A 19,502-nucleotide genomic window follows, 5' to 3' on the forward strand; every position below is an offset into this window, starting at 1 on the left:
TTTATGATACAATTTATTTTTGCTAATGTTGTTCATTGAACCAAACGGTTTCCTGCTTACCTTCACTGATGCCAAAAGCCTATTGAGGATACACACTCCAAGCGCATTGGTCTCTGGGTAAAACCTAAACAATCTGCTCAGTTTCCCCAGCCACAAAATCACCTCCTGATATTGGAACGGCGAGATATCTGTACCCTATACCACGAAAAATGAAAAAAACAAACAAATATTAATTTCAGTTATACGCATGGGATGAATGTTTGTGGTGATCTGCAGGTGGCATTTGTATTATGGCAACTCACCAGGATTCGGCCGTTTTTGAAGACAGGCGCCTTCCAGAGACGCGTTTCTTTGGCGAGTGCGTCCTCCAGCAAGTTCGCCAGGCGCTGGCTGTCCGACAGTCCATGGTTCTTCATAGCAATCCTGTTGTTGGCCAGATTTTTCCAGGGCGTCGGACACCTGAGAAACCACACGTACGCGTCGGTGACCAATATGCAAATTGCGAGTTTCGATCGCACACAACCTAGCAATGTATAATCAAACTGAACTGAACCAGCCTAGACATTAACACTATAGCCAGACAGTAAGGGCAATCATGAGTATATAGTGTTAATTTCGACCAGCCCATCTACACTACATAGTAAGGCTATATTAGCCCTTTTCAGAAGTAGGCCTATATAGGTTGGACTAACGTCCTCTTTAGTAGGCCTAGCTAGATCAGTGATATACATCTAATTCAGTGGTTCTCAGGCTCTGTCCTGGGGGAGCCCTTGGTATGCTGGTTCCAACCACAACTGTAACAATCTGTTAATTTGTTTTATTTTGGCCAAGATGATTTCCATGTTTTGAGGGATTATTTACCCACTTAAGCACATTGTCAGACAACAGCTATGTATGCCATGAAGAATAAAGGTTCCATATTCACATTGTGCTATATGGCAAACTATTATATGAACAAGGGTAAAAAATAAATAACTGATGAAAGTAGCTAAAGACCGCGATGAACCAGCAGGCTCCTAATTGGTGAAAATGTGGATACATAGCCACTAAAACGAACCATTAGGTAGACAATGAAGAATGAGGACCAGCTAAGCCAGCAGCGTCAACAAATTTAAGAAAAAAAATATGAGTGAACTTACAAATGCGTTCCTTAATCGAGCAAGAATTGGTTTGAACGAAAATCAGCAAAGGCTACACAGGGTCCGAGTTTGAGAAGCACTAATTCACGTTAATTGTCAGCGATACGACATCTCAGAGTTAATACATATTTCGTTCGTTGACTGGGTATCTCGCACGATTCAAGAAATAATTTTGCTCACAAACATATTGCACATGTACCCAGCTAACACAGGCTCTTGGCAGCTGAAGGTCACAATATCTCGCACCAATGAACAAATTCAGGAAACAAAGCTAGGCAGCAGCAGCTGCCATTATTTGGGCTCCGAAAATCAAGATCTACCCCGAACGAGTGTAACCGACACTTGGGAGTTTGATTGTCCATTTCTTTTTAAACCCTTTTAAAGTGTAAGATGCAGCTTTCCTAAGTATCGCCCTACACATTCGCAAAAGACTTTATCTTTAAACTAAGGTAACGATATAAAAGGAAAGATTGAAATAAGACAGTGGACAACACCGTTGTTTCAAGACTAACCCCACCCCTCCAACAGTATTCTGTTGTGATACAGCGTTCAAAACAAAAAAATTAAACGGAATTAATTGCCATCGTGTTATTTTACTTGATACATGTCAGTTCATGCAGAAGATGAAGGCAACGTTAACACTAGCCTAAAGCAGTTCAATGGTTCACCGCCACAGCTCTTGCGGAATCAAAGGTCGTGCATTTCATATTTCCTTCAAACACTAAAACTTTGCCTCTAGTTGTGCAACTGCATGTACGAGTAACTATATTGTCAAACTTGGGTACCATTAAATTATTTTGCAGGGAAATGGCTAAACATTTGTAATGGGCGGGACAGGGGTTGGCTCTATAGGTCGTCCACTGGCTTATAACTACAACAACGTCAGCCTAGCTATATACAAAATTATAAACTTTATAATTAGCCTTACCTGTAGGAATGGAAACACAAATAAATCCTTCGAGTCACGGCGCATTTAAATCTTCATTCGTCCATAGCTATTTATTTGGACAAAAACTAGCTACAATTCAAATCCCCGGAAAGAGTGTTGATCACAAAAGGTATTTCGCTGCAAAGCTTCTGAACGAAAACAAAGGCGCATCATAAAGTGTGGGTTTTTTTTCGTAGGCTATTATAATAAAGTAGAGAGGAGAGAAGCTACATGAAAACCAGAGTAACTGATACAAGATAGCCGAGAAAGACAATAAATCAGCGAACGTTGAGAAGAATCAGATCTTCTGTTTGCATTTTGAACGCCTAGGCTCCTCCTACAAAATCGTCATGCATCTGGTGTGGGTTGGATTCGAAAACAGGCGAAAATTTGTGTTAGTGGGTCAGACACCCTGGCCCAGGGCAAACGCTATGAGCAGTCGGTTGACATTGCATTTCCCTGCTATACAAATATTCGGCTGTTGGCCTAAGTGATAAATAGATGATGACCAAAATGTTATATTTTCATTAAAAAAAACCCCAACCATGTAGTGCCAATTATGCTAATTACAAAATGTATGTTTTATTTAAACTTTGTATTCTTTACATTTGGATCCAATTAATAGTAACCGCCTTACCAAATGCAAATTGCAGTTAAATATAATATTAGGCCAATTTGAAGAATGGTGGAATACTGCAAATGTATTAATATTCTCCTACTTTTGCCAGATTACCAAGAGGGCCTACTCGTCACATTCTTTCCATTTCTCCCACCGTGCTTATACAATCTTTATTTTTATTTATTTAAAAAATAAAATAAAATAAATAAATAGACTCAGCTAAAATAGTCTGCAAACCCTATTTATAATGTTTTACTTTCACGAAGAACATACTGTACCATATAGTGGAATTTCACTCATTTATTATTTGGATTCTCATCCAGTTTTGTGATTTTCATTTCTGCTATGAGCTACTGAATTGTTACCTATTTTGACACTTAGATCCCCTTACAAATCTGACACACAGTTATTTATATTGTTAGCAATATGAATGGCATAAGTCAAACAATGATCATACATTTTCTTGTTCCTGTCGAACAATGGTCAAGTTTGTATGTAATTTGGGTGTTATCTGCATTTCTGCTCTTTAAGTATCTTGTTAGAAAACTATATGGACAGCATAAATAAGCCATCAAATTTGTTTAGCAATATACTGTATAAAAACGGTTTTTAATCAGTATTTGCCTCACAATTTTATATAGCCTCAAAATAGAGCTATATAACATTTTCTTTTTTTGTCAGGAAATATATTTTCTATCTTACTTCTGGCTCAGTTTCTTCCTGTAACAAACTATTAGCACATATCCATGATGCATTTAATTAGGTGTGACCATTATTCTCCCTGTAGAAAATGATTGGTTGTAGCTTACTTGTTGGTTGTCCTAAACTACTCTTAAGTCTTGACTGATATACATATTAACTGTACCCTTTAGTGTGCTATTACAATTCCAAGAAAACACAAATGCATTATAAATGAAACAGTCATGATGTGACATTAGGCAGACTGTTCTTGTCCCGAAGCAGGGGAACTCAACATTAATTTACAGACAGTGACAAGATATCACCACTGGATGTAAGAATGTTTTATATATGACTTCCGATATAGTTGAACTATGTGTGGAGAGCATAGTTTGGCAAGCTTCAAGGGTCATTCTGTTCTTGTGTAAGCGACAAGATGAACACGTTCACTCACATAAATGTCCTGTATTAACCTCTCAACAGTTTTGGGGTGGAGTCACATAACAGTGATACTTGATTCCTCATCTTGCTCAGAGCAAAGAAAGAAAACTAAAAATTCTTACAGTTCAGCTCTGAAACAGACAGCCCACAAAATGACTCAAATGCTTTTTAGCAAATTATGGTGTACCTTTTATTCTTGTTCCATCAATGGTTTACAAAATATGTCTGAGTTTGACAAATGCTCATTTGCTGAGTTTCAGAAATATGACATTGGCTCCAAGCATGTCCAAGCATAGAGTACTTGCAGAATGTCCAGAAATGCGAATTTAGTCAATGCTTTTAAAGTATTTATGATCTTGTAATTGTAACATGTTATGTCAAATAATACAAACCCTAAAATAAATTAGCATGCTATGTTTTCGTATCTCTCACAATACGGCAATCTCTCAAATACAATTTTTTGAAAGTAGTAGTAGAAGATGCTTATATTTGTTGTTTTCTTAAATTAAAAGTAAATATATGGGTTTTTCCTGGAAGTTTCTTCTCAAAGAAGAGATTGCATATTTGGCGTAATTATAGTCCCGTCTCATCAAAGTGAACACCAATGACTGCTATGGGATTGCCGAGGACGGACCAATTACAAACCTAGGCTGTGGAGTTTTGCAAAGGCTAAGTTTTGGATTGGATCATGCCTCCTACTTATAGCTGGAAATGCGTAAGCTCGCTGTTTTCGACCGAGGGTGCGGAGTGTGCCGGGTGGAAAATCCAAGTTTGCTTAAACCGTTATTAGTTCTAAGTCTACTTTTATAGTTATTTATGTTGCGTATAAGCTTTTTGTAACGATACAGCCTTTTCAAAGTTTCTCCCAGATATAGCTGGATATCCCTGCTATAATTTTCTACAGATTTGACTGACGGGAAAAAAGGTAATTTAAGTTGCTTAGCTAGCTAGGCAATGTCATATGATCCATCTTCCACCATGTTGTTTAGCTAACACCAAAATGTTAACTCGTATTACCTAGCAATTGTATCTGAAATTGTAGCTAAAAGGTTAATTGTCTGGAGCTGTATGATATTCAGTTGTTTTCTAAATTAAAGATGGCTAAATTAGCTGAATTGGTTAACTGTCTAGCTAGGCTAACTTTGACAGTGACAGACGATAGCAGCTGCTAACGTTACTAGCTAATTTAGGCTAATCCAGAAATCAGTCAGTATAGTTTTCAAAATAATTGTCATTGTTTATGAGTACATTTAATATTCCGACGACAACCATAATCTAATACGTTGTTTTTATTTTATTTTATTTGCCCCGGGAGACTTCAAATGTAACGTTACCGAAAACTGCAGCGTAGTTGTTCTTAGCTAGGTTTGCTTCAGTCTGGCTGAAGACATGCCCGGGCACAACCCGTGAAGCGTTCTCATGCGCCTCTCGTGATGTTATCGATATGTGACTTTATTTTCAGTATTTAGTTAATTTATTCTCTTAGCTAAGTCTGTTATTTAATAGTTATTTTAATGAACAAATATACAATTGTGACTTTTGCTAGAATAGCAGTTACAGGGAATCTGCTTTTTTTGCTGCTAAAGCTAACCGCTGAAGCCGTAGCTAAATAAGCTAACGATATGCACCGTTCTTTTTGTTCATGTCGGGGAGGCATGCCTGGGCATGTTCTATTAGCCTGTCTGGCTAATAGAACATAACTAACTGTTATATTACGGGAAAGGATACAAACGTAGACAATGTGTGAATTTCAGATGTTCTAGTGTACTCTGTCTATTTTCAGGAAAATAAACGCAATTGCTAGATAGACGTTATATAGCTATTCAAGCGCCAGTTGAGTGGCATCTTGCAAACTGATATGCAAATTATGGTATCTTGCAAACTGATATGCAAATTATGGTATCTTGACAAGCTTATTGAAATATCATGCATTTCCTTATAAATAATAATTAGAATAACCTATTGGTTAAGTTTGTTCCAAATAGGCCAAACTCGTTTGAATTTAACGCTACAACTGTAACTAGTTATTAAAAAAACGCTAGCTTTTAAAAACACCGTTGTTTGGCAGCAGTTAAAATGAATTGGTTCGTTTTAAAAGGAGTAAATGGTAATCGAATTTAAAACAAATCACAATCTGACTTTGTAGATGATTGACACAATACCAGAACCAGAGGACGTGCCTTTCACCGTCCAGTTGAAAGCACTGTTGGACCAGGAGACCCGGTACCAGCCTAAGCTCTGCGGCTTGAGGATCATCGAGTCGGCTCAGGAGAATGGCCTGCGAATGACCGCCAGACTCCGGGATTTTGAAGTGAAAGATCTGCTCTCCCTGACGCGGTTCTTCGGCTTCTGTGCCGACACCTTCTCCCTAGCCGTCAGCCTCCTGGACCGATTCTTGTCAGTGATGAAGGTAGGACAACTTTAAAATATCATATGAGGATTGACAATATCCAGGACACGCTACTTGATTATAAATGCAACCATTTATTTTTTCAATTAACACAAGGGAACCAACTGAGCTATTTTTATTCTACATTTATTGCAGTAAGGTGATTGTGTGGACTCACACGAGCATTCTTGGTTGTGTATTTTTTTTGTTTTAACAATTGGTGAATGAGACCCCATTCGCTACATCTGATCTGAGTCACCCTCACACAAATCGACTTCCTTGTGCCAGATTCAGCCAAAGCACCTGTCGTGCGTGGGACTGTGCTGCTTCTACATCGCCATAAAGTCGTCGGAAGAGGAGAACGTTCCGGCGGCCAGTGAGCTCATCCGGATCAGCCAGAGCCGCTTCACCGTGTCGGACATGATGCGGATGGAGAAGATCATTCTGGAGAAGCTGCACTGGAAGGTGCGGGCCCCAACGCCCCTCCTCTTCCTCAGGCTGTTCCACTCCTTCATCCTCCAGCAGCTGGACATGGACAGGTGAGAGAGCAGGGCTCTGTTTCACACAGAGAGGTGAGAGAGCAGGGCCCCTGTTTCACAAAGCAGGATTACTCGATTAGCTGGATACGTGCTCCCAATTAAAACCGGAACATGGACTCAAGTAAAAAGCCCTGAAATAACTGGACTTTATTGTAAATGGTGATATTGAGTTGGACTTGACCTATGGCATTAAGCGCTGTTTCTTCTATCCAGTAAGAAGAGTCTGAACATCGAGCGGTTAGAAGCACAGCTGAAGGCCTGCCACTGCAGCTTTGCGTTCACTAAAATAAAGGTGAGTTGGGGTGATTTTAGCGTTTATCTGGTTAGCCATGACTTTTATTCTCCCAAAATATTCGGTAGATATGCAGAATTCTACAGATGTTCTGACTGTCGGGTCTGGTTCCCATGGAAAGATGGTGTATTTTGTATGCCTGTTTAAAACACCCATAAACAAACCCAACCTTGTTGTAGGAGTCCCCTAGCTGCCTCCCCTAGCTGTTCTAGAATGTTGCCGTTGTGCTCATTATTCCAGCTGTATGCCAGAGAATGGAATCATTGTGTCTCTGCGTGTACTGTAAGTGAGGTTTGTTTGTCTCTCCCCCCCCCTTTACACAGCCCTCTCTGCTTGCTCTGGCGATTCTGGCCTTCGAGGTTCAGGAGCAAGGCCTCTGTGAGCTGACCGAAACACAGGACACGCTGCAGCTGCAATCCCATGTACGTAAGCGCCTAGCAAAGCACTCTGACGCAACACGCTGGTTGGGTAACAGGATGTGCTTAAAGCATATTGCAGGAACAGCAATAACATGCGTTTACACAGTCAGCTGTACATCATTGCTGGCTGTCACTATGCCACACAGTACTTCATACAAGTCGTTGACCTATAACTATAATTGTCCCTTTTTTCCCCTTTTCTTTTTTACACCAGATTAAAGGTGGGGACCTTGTTTGTGTGAGAGAGCTGGTTGGGAAATGTCTGATGGAGTATTCCTCAACGAAATGCTCCAGACCAAGCAACCGCAAGCTGAGATGGCTGATCTCTGGCAGGACAGCCAGACAGCTGAAACGCAGCTACTACAAGATCGCCCATCTCCCCACCATCCCAGAAGTTGCATCTTAAGTGTTTCGAGAACAGGAATGAGGTAGGCAGTGGACATTAAGTGTTTGATAAAGCAGTATTAATGATGTATTGTATGTGTATCTGCATGTAATATGTGGTAAAACAGGTTTTCTGTTTTTATTTAGGTGATCACTTGAGAATGAAGACTCACCATCAGCAACGGAAGGAAAATGATGAAACAAACGTAGATATTGGGAAGCTGAAAAATTCAGAAACATGCCTGAGTGATTTAGCGTTCTTGTGCAGCTCAGTTTGCAGGGCTTCATAGATGTGAACTGATCTTTTGCTTTCCCTCTCTGAATTATTTCAATTTAAATGTCTGGATCCTATCAGAACGGTTAATATCAGCTTGCACTTTTACACTTTACTATATGAAAAATTTAAACTCTCTAAAACAGGGCTGTCAAACTGTTCCTGGTACTCTACCATCTTATTGGTTTTCACTCCAACCCTAACAAAGCACACCACATTGAACAGCTAGAGATCTTGAGCTGCTTGCTTGAACTTGGTAGAAGTAGTGTCAAATATTAGTTGAAATGACAACCTACAGGACTGTAGACCTCCAGGAACAGGGTTGGGCAGCCCTGCCCTCGCATATCCTTCACGTCAATGAACCTGCACTTTCATTTTGACAGTTTTTGCCCATTTTCCCCTCATATGAGGCATTTTTTCCATTTTGGTGGGAAAAAAGCTTTATGTGATGAAACAATGGGCAACCATTTCAAGAAACTTTGAAAAAGCTATGTATAAACCTTCACGAACGAAGATAATTCCTACACTGGGTGTGTGGGAATGCATCTTGAGTGGAGGCTTGTGTGTGTCTGTATGTTGTGTGTGTGTGTGTGTGTGTGTGTATTATCGGAGCCATGGTCCTTTAATAGCTCTTGGCACTGGTGATGGTTAAAAGCAATGAAGTATTGAACCACCTAGGTCCTCAGTCCACTATGTGGAAGAGGAGGGAGAAGGGTTTTGTGAATACTAAAAAATGGAACCAAGAAATCGGGCCCAAAACCCTTAACTTCCACCCTAGGTCGTATAACTATCCAAATGCACACTCCTACTCAAGGTAATGAAAACGAACCTTTCTTTTGTTTTGTTTTTTTTCGTGGTCGTTTCGGTATCATAACAGCAATTGTGACTGACCACTCACCTACATAATGTGAAGCCAACCCTACAAAAAGGTTAAAGATGGCTTTCATCCTCTCACTAGTAAGAACTCAGTGTAGACAATGTTCAAGATGGTCAACTTGTTAAAACATGCCTTTGTTACACTAGATTACCCATTTGAGTACATTTTTGTTGGAAAGAATTTTGATGCCGTTTAAAATGTTATGCGTGTGACAGGTAATAGATTTGTCATGCAGGTAAACTGCAGTGGTGAAAATGACCTTTCAGAAACAATACCTGGAATGGGCTGAAGCCCAAACAAATTAATCTGGTAAATATAAACTTTTGGTTTTTTAGTTTTGCGCCTGCAAAGTATGACCCAATATTGTTTAAAAGAAAAGTATGTTTTAAAGTTTGACCTTTCAATAAAATGTTGAAATGCAGTGTTTGAATTATTTCTGAAAGAAATGAGACCAACTTATAAATTCACCTTTAACAGCCATTTATTGCAAATCCACAGACCCTGACACTCCCAGGTAGTAGCGGAACAGCCTTAAATATGCATGTTGCAGCTGTCAAGTTTGAAGGGTAATAACCAATACCTATACGAATGCATTCTTGACTTGAATGTGCAAAAAACAGAAATTTTTAGAAATCAAGATTTGAAAAGGCCACAGCTCTACTGATGCAAAATGTAGATAAATGAGAAATTCTCGGAACTACATGTTGGATAAAATGTTTTATGCTGAAGGGTTTAAACCTGAGCTTATGTTGGACATATGCATCTGTAGTGGCAGATCCACACGTGACCAAACTACCTAATGTAGTTTCAGAAAAATAAATGCATTGTGCATTAGCTCTCGGCTGCAGACCCATTTTCACATGGGTGCCTTTTGGCTTAAGAGTCCTTGGAAAGGTTGCAGAATACTATACAACTTTTTTCACACAAGGCTCATGGTGTGGTACTGGAACTATAAACGAGGCGTTAAAATCTGCCTGTCCTATACAATGATGACCCTAAGTCTTGTGTCTCAAATGCATATTTAACCATACTCCTAATATTCCGCTCCAAAAGTTCACAGAACACAATGTCATGGCAGAAGTTTTCAGGTTGTGTTCAGAACTGGAGCACATTTTAATTCCCCCTCATGGGACAGTAGAGGAAAAAAAGACTTCTTTGCATGTCTGCTTTAGTCTGTCAGTGTAACATCTTAAAAGATGATCTTTTCACTTCAAGTTTGAGAAGTCTGGCCCACCTCCAGCAAAGTTCCCAGAAATCTCTGCGCCACTGAAGTCAAATCCAGGATTCTGTGGAAGCACAGGTTTCAAATAACTTTATTGCAATATCATAACTAATCTGAATATTCAGCTCAAAAGTAACAAGACCCAAGTAATCAAGCTTGTATTCAATCAACATTTGTCCTTGACTTTTGACTTCAAAGCACATGTAGTTGTTGCACTTATCATTGCTATCTTTGCCAAGTTGGCTTTAGTGATTTCTAAAATCGCCAAACTACATTCATTTATTTGACAAATACAATGCACATTTAAAAGCATTTCTATAAATGCACCAGAGTTAGCCAGGGGGGCTAATTTTCACCTGTAGACCTTGGGCTACATGTCTGGATTGGATGTAGGAAAAAAAAAAAAAGCATTTCACTGCTTGTCAAAAGTGAAGGACACATTTTGAATGAATCCCAGCCAGTCTCTCACCTCTCTCTGAAACCGCTCCAGAGTTAGCTTCCTCTGCATCTGGTCTTGGACCCAGGCATTGGCACAGTATTCCCCTTCCAGCAGAGACTGCCAGCAATTCCCCGCCTCCCGGTTCGTCTTCATCAGAATGATCCGGATCAGCTTCCTGTCCTCTGATTGGACAGAACTTATGAGTTAGTGTATATATGCGTAATGTGCACTGTCCAACGCGACTGGTTCTAATCACCGATTGGTAGTAAAAGACAATATTCCTAAATGGGTCGTATATATAAATGAAAACAATAGTATTTTTTAAGTATGCCCAAAATGGTGCTCATATATCCATGGGTATACCCTGTATATATCCACGAACCCACAGCCAACTCCGGAGAGTATACACATCCACAGGTCTCCACCAGCACATGTGGTGTTACTACAGAGGTGCACAACAAGGACCGACCCATTTCAGGATTTTGTGCCAACTTGTGCTCTTAATTACTTAATTAGCTCAATCATATCTTGCTCTGACATTTGTATGAGCACCAGCTATAACCACAGACTTCAATTGTATCCTAAAGATTTTACTGTGGTCAAATACAAGAGTGACCCAGCGTAGTTGATAGAAAACTAAAATGAAGGTGATTGGTTGGAATGAAAACCTGCATGCAGATCGGCCCACGGAGTTGTGCAACCCTGTGTATCGCACAGCAGAGATTACAGTTAAGCTTGCATAGAGAGGAGTTGGAGCATGTCCTGTGCCGGTTTGACATGCAGCCTACAGGTGCCCTAATTGACCAATGGGGGTCACAAGAGAATGAAGACATGTGGACCCCTAACTGACTGAACCATCTGGTATCCTTGGGCAACACAAACGCCAACTGCATGTTGCCCTATGGAGCTAGTGGGCAGTCGATACTGGCACAGTCCAGATGCGATCCAAGACTGTGGGGCTCATCCATGCAGCACTGCGAGGTGCCTTAAGCGAATGAGCCATCCATCCAGGAGCCACATAGGGCCTTTTAAACATGATTCTCCCCCCCTCAGGTAAAAGTCAAACTTGACCGCCGTTTGCAGAACAACAACAACAAAAAACTTTCCGGTGTTTGTCTTTTAAAGGGTCACAGTGGTTTATTACTTATCAACAGAGCATCATAATTTAAAATTCAGTGTTTATGACAGCTGTGCACTCACCCAGGGTCCAAGTTCCTTCATCAGCAACAGTGGTGCCAAATAATTTCCCCTGAAATAAAGGTTATCGTCTTGACAACATTCTGTTTTATTTTTGTATTTTTACAGATGTGTACAGTACAGAGTGAAAATGGATAGTTCACTTTTTTCTTCTATTATTTCAGCTTTAGTGCATGGTTTCATTCGCCCAGAGTGTTATATGCATTGAAGAATATTTTAGATATGACGCATTTGACGATGATTAAATACACTTCAAGTAACTGCAGATGAACTTGATATCGACCAATCACCTAAGATGGTTGATGATACAGCATACACGCGCCAGAACTGCAAAGCATTTCGTGTGCCGTTCATACTTAAATGAAGATGACACGCTAAAAAGGACCATTTCATTTTACACCAGCCAAACAAGACACACTATAAAGACTCGGAAGCTCTACACAAATGTTTTCCGCTCAATAATTTCACAAGTTTACATATTTTGTTAACATGTGTGCTCATCTACTTCTTCAATGAATGTGGAAACTTGGCTGCAACTTGCATTCGTGCCAGTCAAACAATACGACACGATAGCAAGCTAACGTTACACCCAGAATGCTCGATATGTTTCTGAGAACAGAATGCTTAGCTATAGTTAAGATTTGAATTTAGACAGTGTATATGACTTGAATTTCTAATACATTTACTTTACCAAAGACAAAGTTGCTGATGACACCACCGATTGCAATGACTGATCATGTAACGTTATCGACCACATTATTTTGTGATGCCATGATGAAACACAGGACCAGGTATCACGATGGTAAGAAAACGCATTCGATTTCGTATCACTAGCTAGCTAATACAGCTAATACGAAATTTAACTGTAAAACATTTGCATTGCACATGTGAGTAGCCAACCTAAAGTTAGCTAATGTTAGATAGCGAATGCTACTGCAACTGAACCAAATTTTGTTAGATGGCGATATCAATGTTAGCTGATGGTATGTTAGCCGTTACGAGACTAACGTTGCATTTTAATTACTGTATGTTTAATGTTCATTTGTAACTTAACATTAGCTAACCAACTAAGTATAAACCTAGCTAGCCAAACGAGGTCCCACATTCCTATCTATAACATGTTAGCCACCACATGGCTGTTTGCTAGTGAATCCTTACCTTCAATATTTCAACTCCTTTTACAGATAGATGTATCTGTTTACTTTCGAGGACACACTTTATTTCTTTGGCAGACGTCCCCGGTGGCACGTTTACTTCAATGAAAACGTCTTCCATCGTTTGATACCACACTCCCCATGGTGTTTGGCAGGGGACGATACCGCTTTTTTCCTCAAAATGCACAGACATTGCTCGGATATCAATGACTCCTTGTTCTTAACTTAGTTAGTTTTAGATATACTACTTACCAACTAGGTAGACAGCTAGCTAGCAAATTGAGAAATATGAGAACGTTGTTAGCCAACAGAAAATAAACGGGTACTAACTATACATGCCAGCTATCTGCTACTAAGTATCTACATTAGCTATTCGATTTTTTCGTTCCCATAACAGATCCCTTCGCGTTATATGAACTTATAACGACAGATATTATGCCATATTTACACAACTGACATGCTCAGTTCAGCAATCTGACGCTAAAGAGCGTGTTTACGTCAGACACAATGCGTGGTATGTGTACGTCATACGTACAGTAACTTGTGCACTGCTTGTGGGTGTCATTGATTGTTACTCGGTTGTTTGTAATAATATTTTCATTATGATATTTTTACGGATATCTGTATATGTATAGTGTATATGCATATATTTGAATGTCAGCAAATTTGCGCACCATCAGTTCAGTGGTGATATATGAACCTGTCCTCTGCAGAAACTGTGGGCCTGTTATTCCGGATGTGAGCTACACAGATTCAATGACCCCAATGATTTAGCTAATCCATGCCCCCTTCTCTGCACAGGGGAAGTATTGGCATGGCATTCTGACAGTGCAATCTGGGACAGAGGGTTCCCCGGTGTCCTGGCTAAATTCCCAAACTGGCTCTTTCTATTTAATTGGCAAAAAGCGTAAAGCGCTCTGGGTATGAGAAAAGCGCTATATAAATGCAAAAATCTATTTTCTTTTTTGCAATGACAACAGCAGCAATAATTATTTTAAAAATGGCAATATGGGCTTGTTTTCGTTGTTGCATTCTGTTGTGCGTATCTAATTTAATTGCACCGCATTTTTGTTTTATACTGAAACATAATCAATATGGCCTCCATATCTTTGAACCACTTTTAAAACACTGCAAAAAAAGGGACTGGGGCTTCCTATGGCTGTAGCCAGTAGTGTTAGCCATAGTATTGCTAACGGAGGGAGGATTTTAGCTGGTAGCATCTCCTGCACTTGATTGCGTAAGAGCAACTGCTCTGGCTAATCAGATGCCTGCGGTCTAATCAAATTCCTGACCTTGCCAGTTCCAGTGATGGGACTGAACTATCTGCGATATGCGAGTTTGTTCCCATAGCAACACAAAGGCAGCTCTCAAGAAAAACAGGCAGAGGCCATGAACATTACTTGCCAGAGCTGGGAGGAGGTGGACATTGGTAACCTGTTCCATGTTGCAGTCAGTCCTGGGTCAATCACGTATTTGTTTTGGATTCAAATACTTTTCTACACTTTACTGAGCTTGTCTGGTGTATTGGAACCTAAGAAATACCAGAATGAAAAAGTGTAAAACCTACCTTCTGGTCCGATAGTCACATCAGGCAAGATCAGTAGGGCACAGAAAAGTATTTGAGTGCAAAATAAATATGTAATTGACCAAGGTCTGGTTATAGTAACATTACTGTGATCCAGAGTAAATGCAATCCAGTTGGCCCAATTGCAGCACTATCCTATTTTTTTTATTAGTGGGCCCCTGTTGGCTGGTGCCAACATAATAGAACAATATGAGTAGTCCAATGTTTGCAACCAGAAAAGGCTGAACAAATATAAGCCAGCTTTGGACCAACCATCAGACAAAACCCAAGAAAATAGGCTTATGATGACATGTACTTTTATCATAGAAATCAGGCTGCTTCTTTGTGTGAGAGACTGTCATGCATGTAGAAATGGGGAAAAATTGAGAACACTTGCTTAAAAATGCTTCAAAATGGAGAACACTTGCTTAAAAATGCTTCAAAATGGAGAACACTTGCTTAAAAATGCTTCAAAATGGAGAACACTTGCTTAAAAATGCTTCAAAAATGCTCCATCCTGGCCTTTCAGCACACCATAGATTGTGTTTCATTATCACCGTGTGAGATATCCGCTGTTTGTTTGAGAGAGAAAAAAGAAGGCGATTGTTATTAAAAAGGTCTCCTTGGGCCATTTTGCCCCTGTAGACGAATCTGTTCCCTGCTGGGCCCAATGTAAGACACTCCTATTGATTTACCTGACTGTAGTTTCATTACTTTGCTAAAGTGGTAACAGGATTAAAGGCTGTCTGTAATTGTTAAGGTTTGCAAACCACCGAAAAGTCAATAGCAATCAAATTTTTGTTCTCAGAGCTCAAAAGCCTTTTTTAAATTAATGCTTTTGTTTGGACTGATTTGATAAATGTCTTTTTTCAGTTCAGTCAAAATGGTATACCCTTAGTGTTGATGTCAAAAACAGTAGCACCCAAATTGACATGGGCACTTGAGTCTATTTAAAAGCACCATTAGACCCAGCAGAGATGGGACATCTGCACAATGCCTCCAGCCCCATGTGTGGTACTGTCATTCTCAAATTTCAACCACGGCCCCCATAAATGCAGTGACCCCATGGTCCGGCATCAAATGCGGCCCACTCCAGTGTGGACCGTGGCTCTACACCCACTGGACATTGTATTTTATCTGGAATGGATTAATTCGGTCCCAGGGAAAACCACTCTCTTCACTTACCAGTTTACCAGTAATGAGACGAGATAACAGTAAGGTGGCGACACCTTGTGTGTAGGAGGAGAACTGCGGTGGAGTAGACTGCCCCGATTTGACAGTGGAGTTTGCACATTAACAAGATTTAAATTTCAAATTAGGGTGGGAATTGGTCGCCAAATTAAAAATAAAATGCAGTTAGATGTTCCAAATCTGTAGAAAAATGTAAAAATTGCTATAAAAAAACGAACAAGCTACTGTATGCTCCTTTTAGTCTTCCCCACACTCGCTAATGAGCCGTTCTGGTGCTGCAGGCTGCCACCACACGGCTGACACTCCTCCGATTGACCCCGACTGTTACCCGTTAGCACGTTAGCAGGGGCCGTTGTCTTTATGGGTCAAGAAACACCCGACCGAAACAAATCCTGTCATGTCAGCGATAAGCAGGTGCGTAGGGCGACGGCCCCCTTTGTATCTGGCCTGGCCTGTGCTAATGTGTTTTTAATGGCTTATCAGGCACAAAAGAGCCTTGTGCAAGACTTAGCACCCTCTGGTTGCAGTTAAAAGGTGTCGGAAGCCCTTTGTGTGATGGATGTCATGATGCGCAGTGCCAGGCTCCCAGCCCCACCACTTGGACAGCCTGTCGTCTAATTTGTACTAATGGGATGTAAAAATTTAGTCTCCACTGTATAGTGGCCCTTACAGCCCCTGAGGGGCAGAAAAAGCTAGGGGGGCCTAGCAGTGGAAGTTCTAGAATATTCCTGTAGAGCCTGGGAGATGACTGATATACATACATTGTTTTGTGTATACCTGTCAATCTGTAGCCAAATTTGGCCTCGGAAGCTGCCCCACCCCAGGTTTTCCGGTTTTCCAGTTTTCCATACAAATTTCAATATGGGTAAAATAAAATCTCTCAACCTACCACTGGGGGGACCCATAACACAAAATAAGAGGGTGATGCTCAAAGGGGCTTTGCAAGTCTTTCAACATGAATTATCCTGAAAATAATGGATAATTTTTTTGTACAGGGTATGTCCTATTATCTAACATGCATTTATTTTCCTCACAGGTGTTCTGGGAACAGCTTGGCACGTGGAGGATGAATATGAATACCCCCCCACCCCCTCCAGATAATATCATTCTGCTCATTTTTTAAGGTAACAGCCCTGTAAAATCATGAACACATCCCCCGCTTTGGGACTGGGTGCATGTCGTGTGTAAAGATGATCTTCATCTTCTTACAGGAAATGCGTGCACTTGGATATAAATGCAATGTGCAATATTGTCGATGGCTTGGAATCCTGTTGTCACAATCTGCTCTGGCATACCTCCCCGGAATATTGTTATAGGAAAGATGTTATTTTGATATAATTGTTCACTTTATCTATCTGCTCCCTTTATCCTCATATCCCTTTATCCTCATATTGAATACTAGTTTGTTATTATTACATTATGTACAATTATGCATTATATCAGTATCCTAAGACTATGTATGTACATCTTCCCTGAAAAGGTTATGTTTTTGTTAACACGTAGCCAATGCACCATGAGTTACAGACACATGGTGGCTTGAGCACTGCCTACTGAGTGTATTTTCAGCTGCAGAAAACCCAGAATCCTGCAATCGTGTTGTTTTATTAGGGGGCAGTATTGCCACATGATTAAAAAGCAAATCCAGCAGACGCAGAGATCATTGGTATGGAACATGTGAAATGCCAAATAATCACTTCTGTATTTGATTTTAAAGAAGTGTGGAAGATCCAGACTGCGTTGAAAAATCTGTTTTTTTAATGTGTGCATATCACCAATTAAAGGTGTGGTGGAGTTTAAAAGTGCAGGCTTCTTTTGATGACTGTCTGCAAATGAGTTCAGCCCAGTACCTTGTTTCAGGATGTGCATATGATTATTTATATACGATTTTTAAGCACTGGCAGAAGAAGTGAAGTTTTGAAGATGGCTTTTACAGTAAGTGCTACATCTCACGTAGGTTCACAGTCAAACAGAGGACATGGTTGAAATCAGGACACTCTCCAACCATGTGTCTCCATATAGGTATAAATAATTACACTTGAAAACCCTGAAATTTATATGAGGGTCTGAATTAGCTCAGCGCTTCATTCAAACACTGACAGCTTAGGCGACCTAACCTCATTTCATAGTGGAGTATTTCTCCTGAACTTAAAAAGTCTAGGAGTGTTTTTCCTTTTTTTGATTTTAGCTAGAATACAGATGTATATTTGTAGATCAGAAAAGCCTGGTGTTCCCAGCTGACCTGTATTTTTTAAGCTTGTTTTTGAAATGCTGTGAAAACTATCAGGGACAAAAGAAGAAATTACTTTTACATGCTCTTATGCCCGCACTGATGTATTTTAATACTAATACAATTGTTTGAACATATTTCATGTCAGTTTTTAGCCTGAGGCTGAGAGCACAGCTACAGCCCCATTTACATTTCTCCCACCCCCCTCTCCTTTTATTTGGTTCGAAACAGGCGTAATGGGTTCCCACAAGAGATAAAAACAGACCTATGTGAGCGCCGTGTATTTATATATTTTTTGATTAACTCAACAAATTATGTGTGTAGGAGTGCTTTATGTGAGAAATCAGGATGAAGAGCCCTGTGTCACAGAGAAGTTCACAAGCCGCCTTAAATAGGAAGAGCTAACGGGTGAGCCTGCTGCATCGCTCCTGATTTCAGCCGTGACATCAGTGCTTTTAGGTTCCCGAAAGCAGGTCAACACAGGGTGGTGGTGGGGGGAGGGTAGACACACCACAGAATTATATAAGAACTAATAAGGAACTAGCCTGGCCCTTTTACCTTGTTATTTCAATATATTTGGTGAAATGATTCACATTAACTTTCCCAATTAAAACGGAACAATTACATAATGGTGTCTATTACATCTCTCCCACAGTTAGGCCACTGGCCTTCTCAGCATATAGAAATATTCTGTGAGTATTACCAGCTCTAACTTTGAGCCGTCTAAGGGGATGAAAAAACACAGACAGTACATTAATAAAAACGCATGTGTGGCGTCCATGATGTCATGGTGCCCCTCGTGTGAAATTGCTTCAAAACCCCCCCCCATCACACCCCCTCCCTCGTACACATACTTTTATTCTGGTACCTCTTGATTTACATATGCAGCACTGAGACCTTTAACCTTTCTGAAGGAAGTCACTATCTCTCTGAGTCTTCTGCTGTATTCCTGGAGAAAAGGGGGCTACTCCTTGAGATGCAACTGGAGTTGTTTCTAGGACAATTTTACCCCAACAGCGAAAAACAAAGGAATAGCAAAGTGTAAAAGTTTTCAGAAGACAGCTTGTGAAGTCTAACAATGGTACCTAGGATGGCAGTGTTGTGAATCTTGCTGGGGGCTTGGCCCGTGGTGTTGGACACAATATTTTACCAAAGAGATTCATGTTTTTTGTTTTAGTTGTTTTTTAAGTTGTTTTTTTTTGGACGCCTACACATGTCCTGATGGGTAATCACACTCCACACGGCTCCGGAACATTCCCCGTAAGGGCGGGCTGGGAGCTAGCGAAAGGACTCTGAGCTGCATCTCGTACGGGCACTGCGGTGCCCAACAGAGCCAGTCCTCTACGTCATGCACTGCTAATGTGATTTACTGTCTGCTTGCTGTGAATATGCAGAAAAGCCCTCTTCTCCCTCTCTCTTACAAACAGAGGCTAACGGTCGAGATGAGAGGTACACTCGAGGTCAGAGCCTTCACAGTGAGATCTCATGAGGGTATCTAGTGTATTTTTATGTGTTTTCTTATTCTATAC

General features: G+C 40.4%; 2 protein-coding genes and 1 long non-coding RNA gene across 7 annotated transcripts in view; 2 read left to right on the forward strand and 1 right to left on the reverse strand.

Annotated features, from left to right (window-relative positions):
- Positions 1–4,514: 4,514 nt before the first annotated feature.
- Positions 4,515–9,400, forward strand: ccng1 (cyclin G1). The gene is made up of 7 exons (XM_061247814.1): positions 4,515–4,730; positions 5,952–6,215; positions 6,483–6,733; positions 6,947–7,025; positions 7,349–7,447; positions 7,659–7,872; positions 7,976–9,400. Exons 2-6 carry the CDS (start codon positions 5,952–5,954, stop codon positions 7,848–7,850), a joined length of 885 nt encoding a protein of 294 aa, XP_061103798.1. The 5' UTR covers positions 4,515–4,730; the 3' UTR covers positions 7,851–7,872; positions 7,976–9,400.
- A 42-nt stretch (positions 9,401–9,442) lies between these two features.
- Positions 9,443–13,483, reverse strand: nudcd2 (NudC domain containing 2). Its single transcript, XM_061247815.1, has 4 exons — positions 12,996–13,483; positions 11,841–11,889; positions 10,671–10,822; positions 9,443–10,265 (listed from the first exon to the last, which is right to left on the reverse strand). Exons 1-4 carry the CDS (start codon positions 13,182–13,184, stop codon positions 10,185–10,187), a joined length of 471 nt encoding a protein of 156 aa, XP_061103799.1. The 5' UTR covers positions 13,185–13,483; the 3' UTR covers positions 9,443–10,184.
- Positions 12,137–19,502, forward strand: part of LOC133132392 (uncharacterized) — a 41,410-nt gene continuing 34,044 nt past the window's right edge. For 4 of the 5 annotated variants that reach the window (XR_009709127.1, XR_009709129.1, XR_009709128.1 and 1 more), the window contains exons 1-2: positions 12,137–12,639; positions 16,783–16,870. This is a non-coding gene — a long non-coding RNA (uncharacterized LOC133132392). Of the gene's footprint in view, positions 12,640–16,782; positions 16,871–16,957; positions 17,403–19,502 lie in introns of those variants that run through there. The other variant, XR_009709130.1, reaches the window with a different exon arrangement.

The sequence above is a fragment of the Conger conger genome, chromosome 7 (assembly GCF_963514075.1).
Source record: "Conger conger chromosome 7, fConCon1.1, whole genome shotgun sequence".
NCBI classification, from domain to species: Eukaryota; Metazoa; Chordata; class Actinopteri; order Anguilliformes; family Congridae; genus Conger; species Conger conger.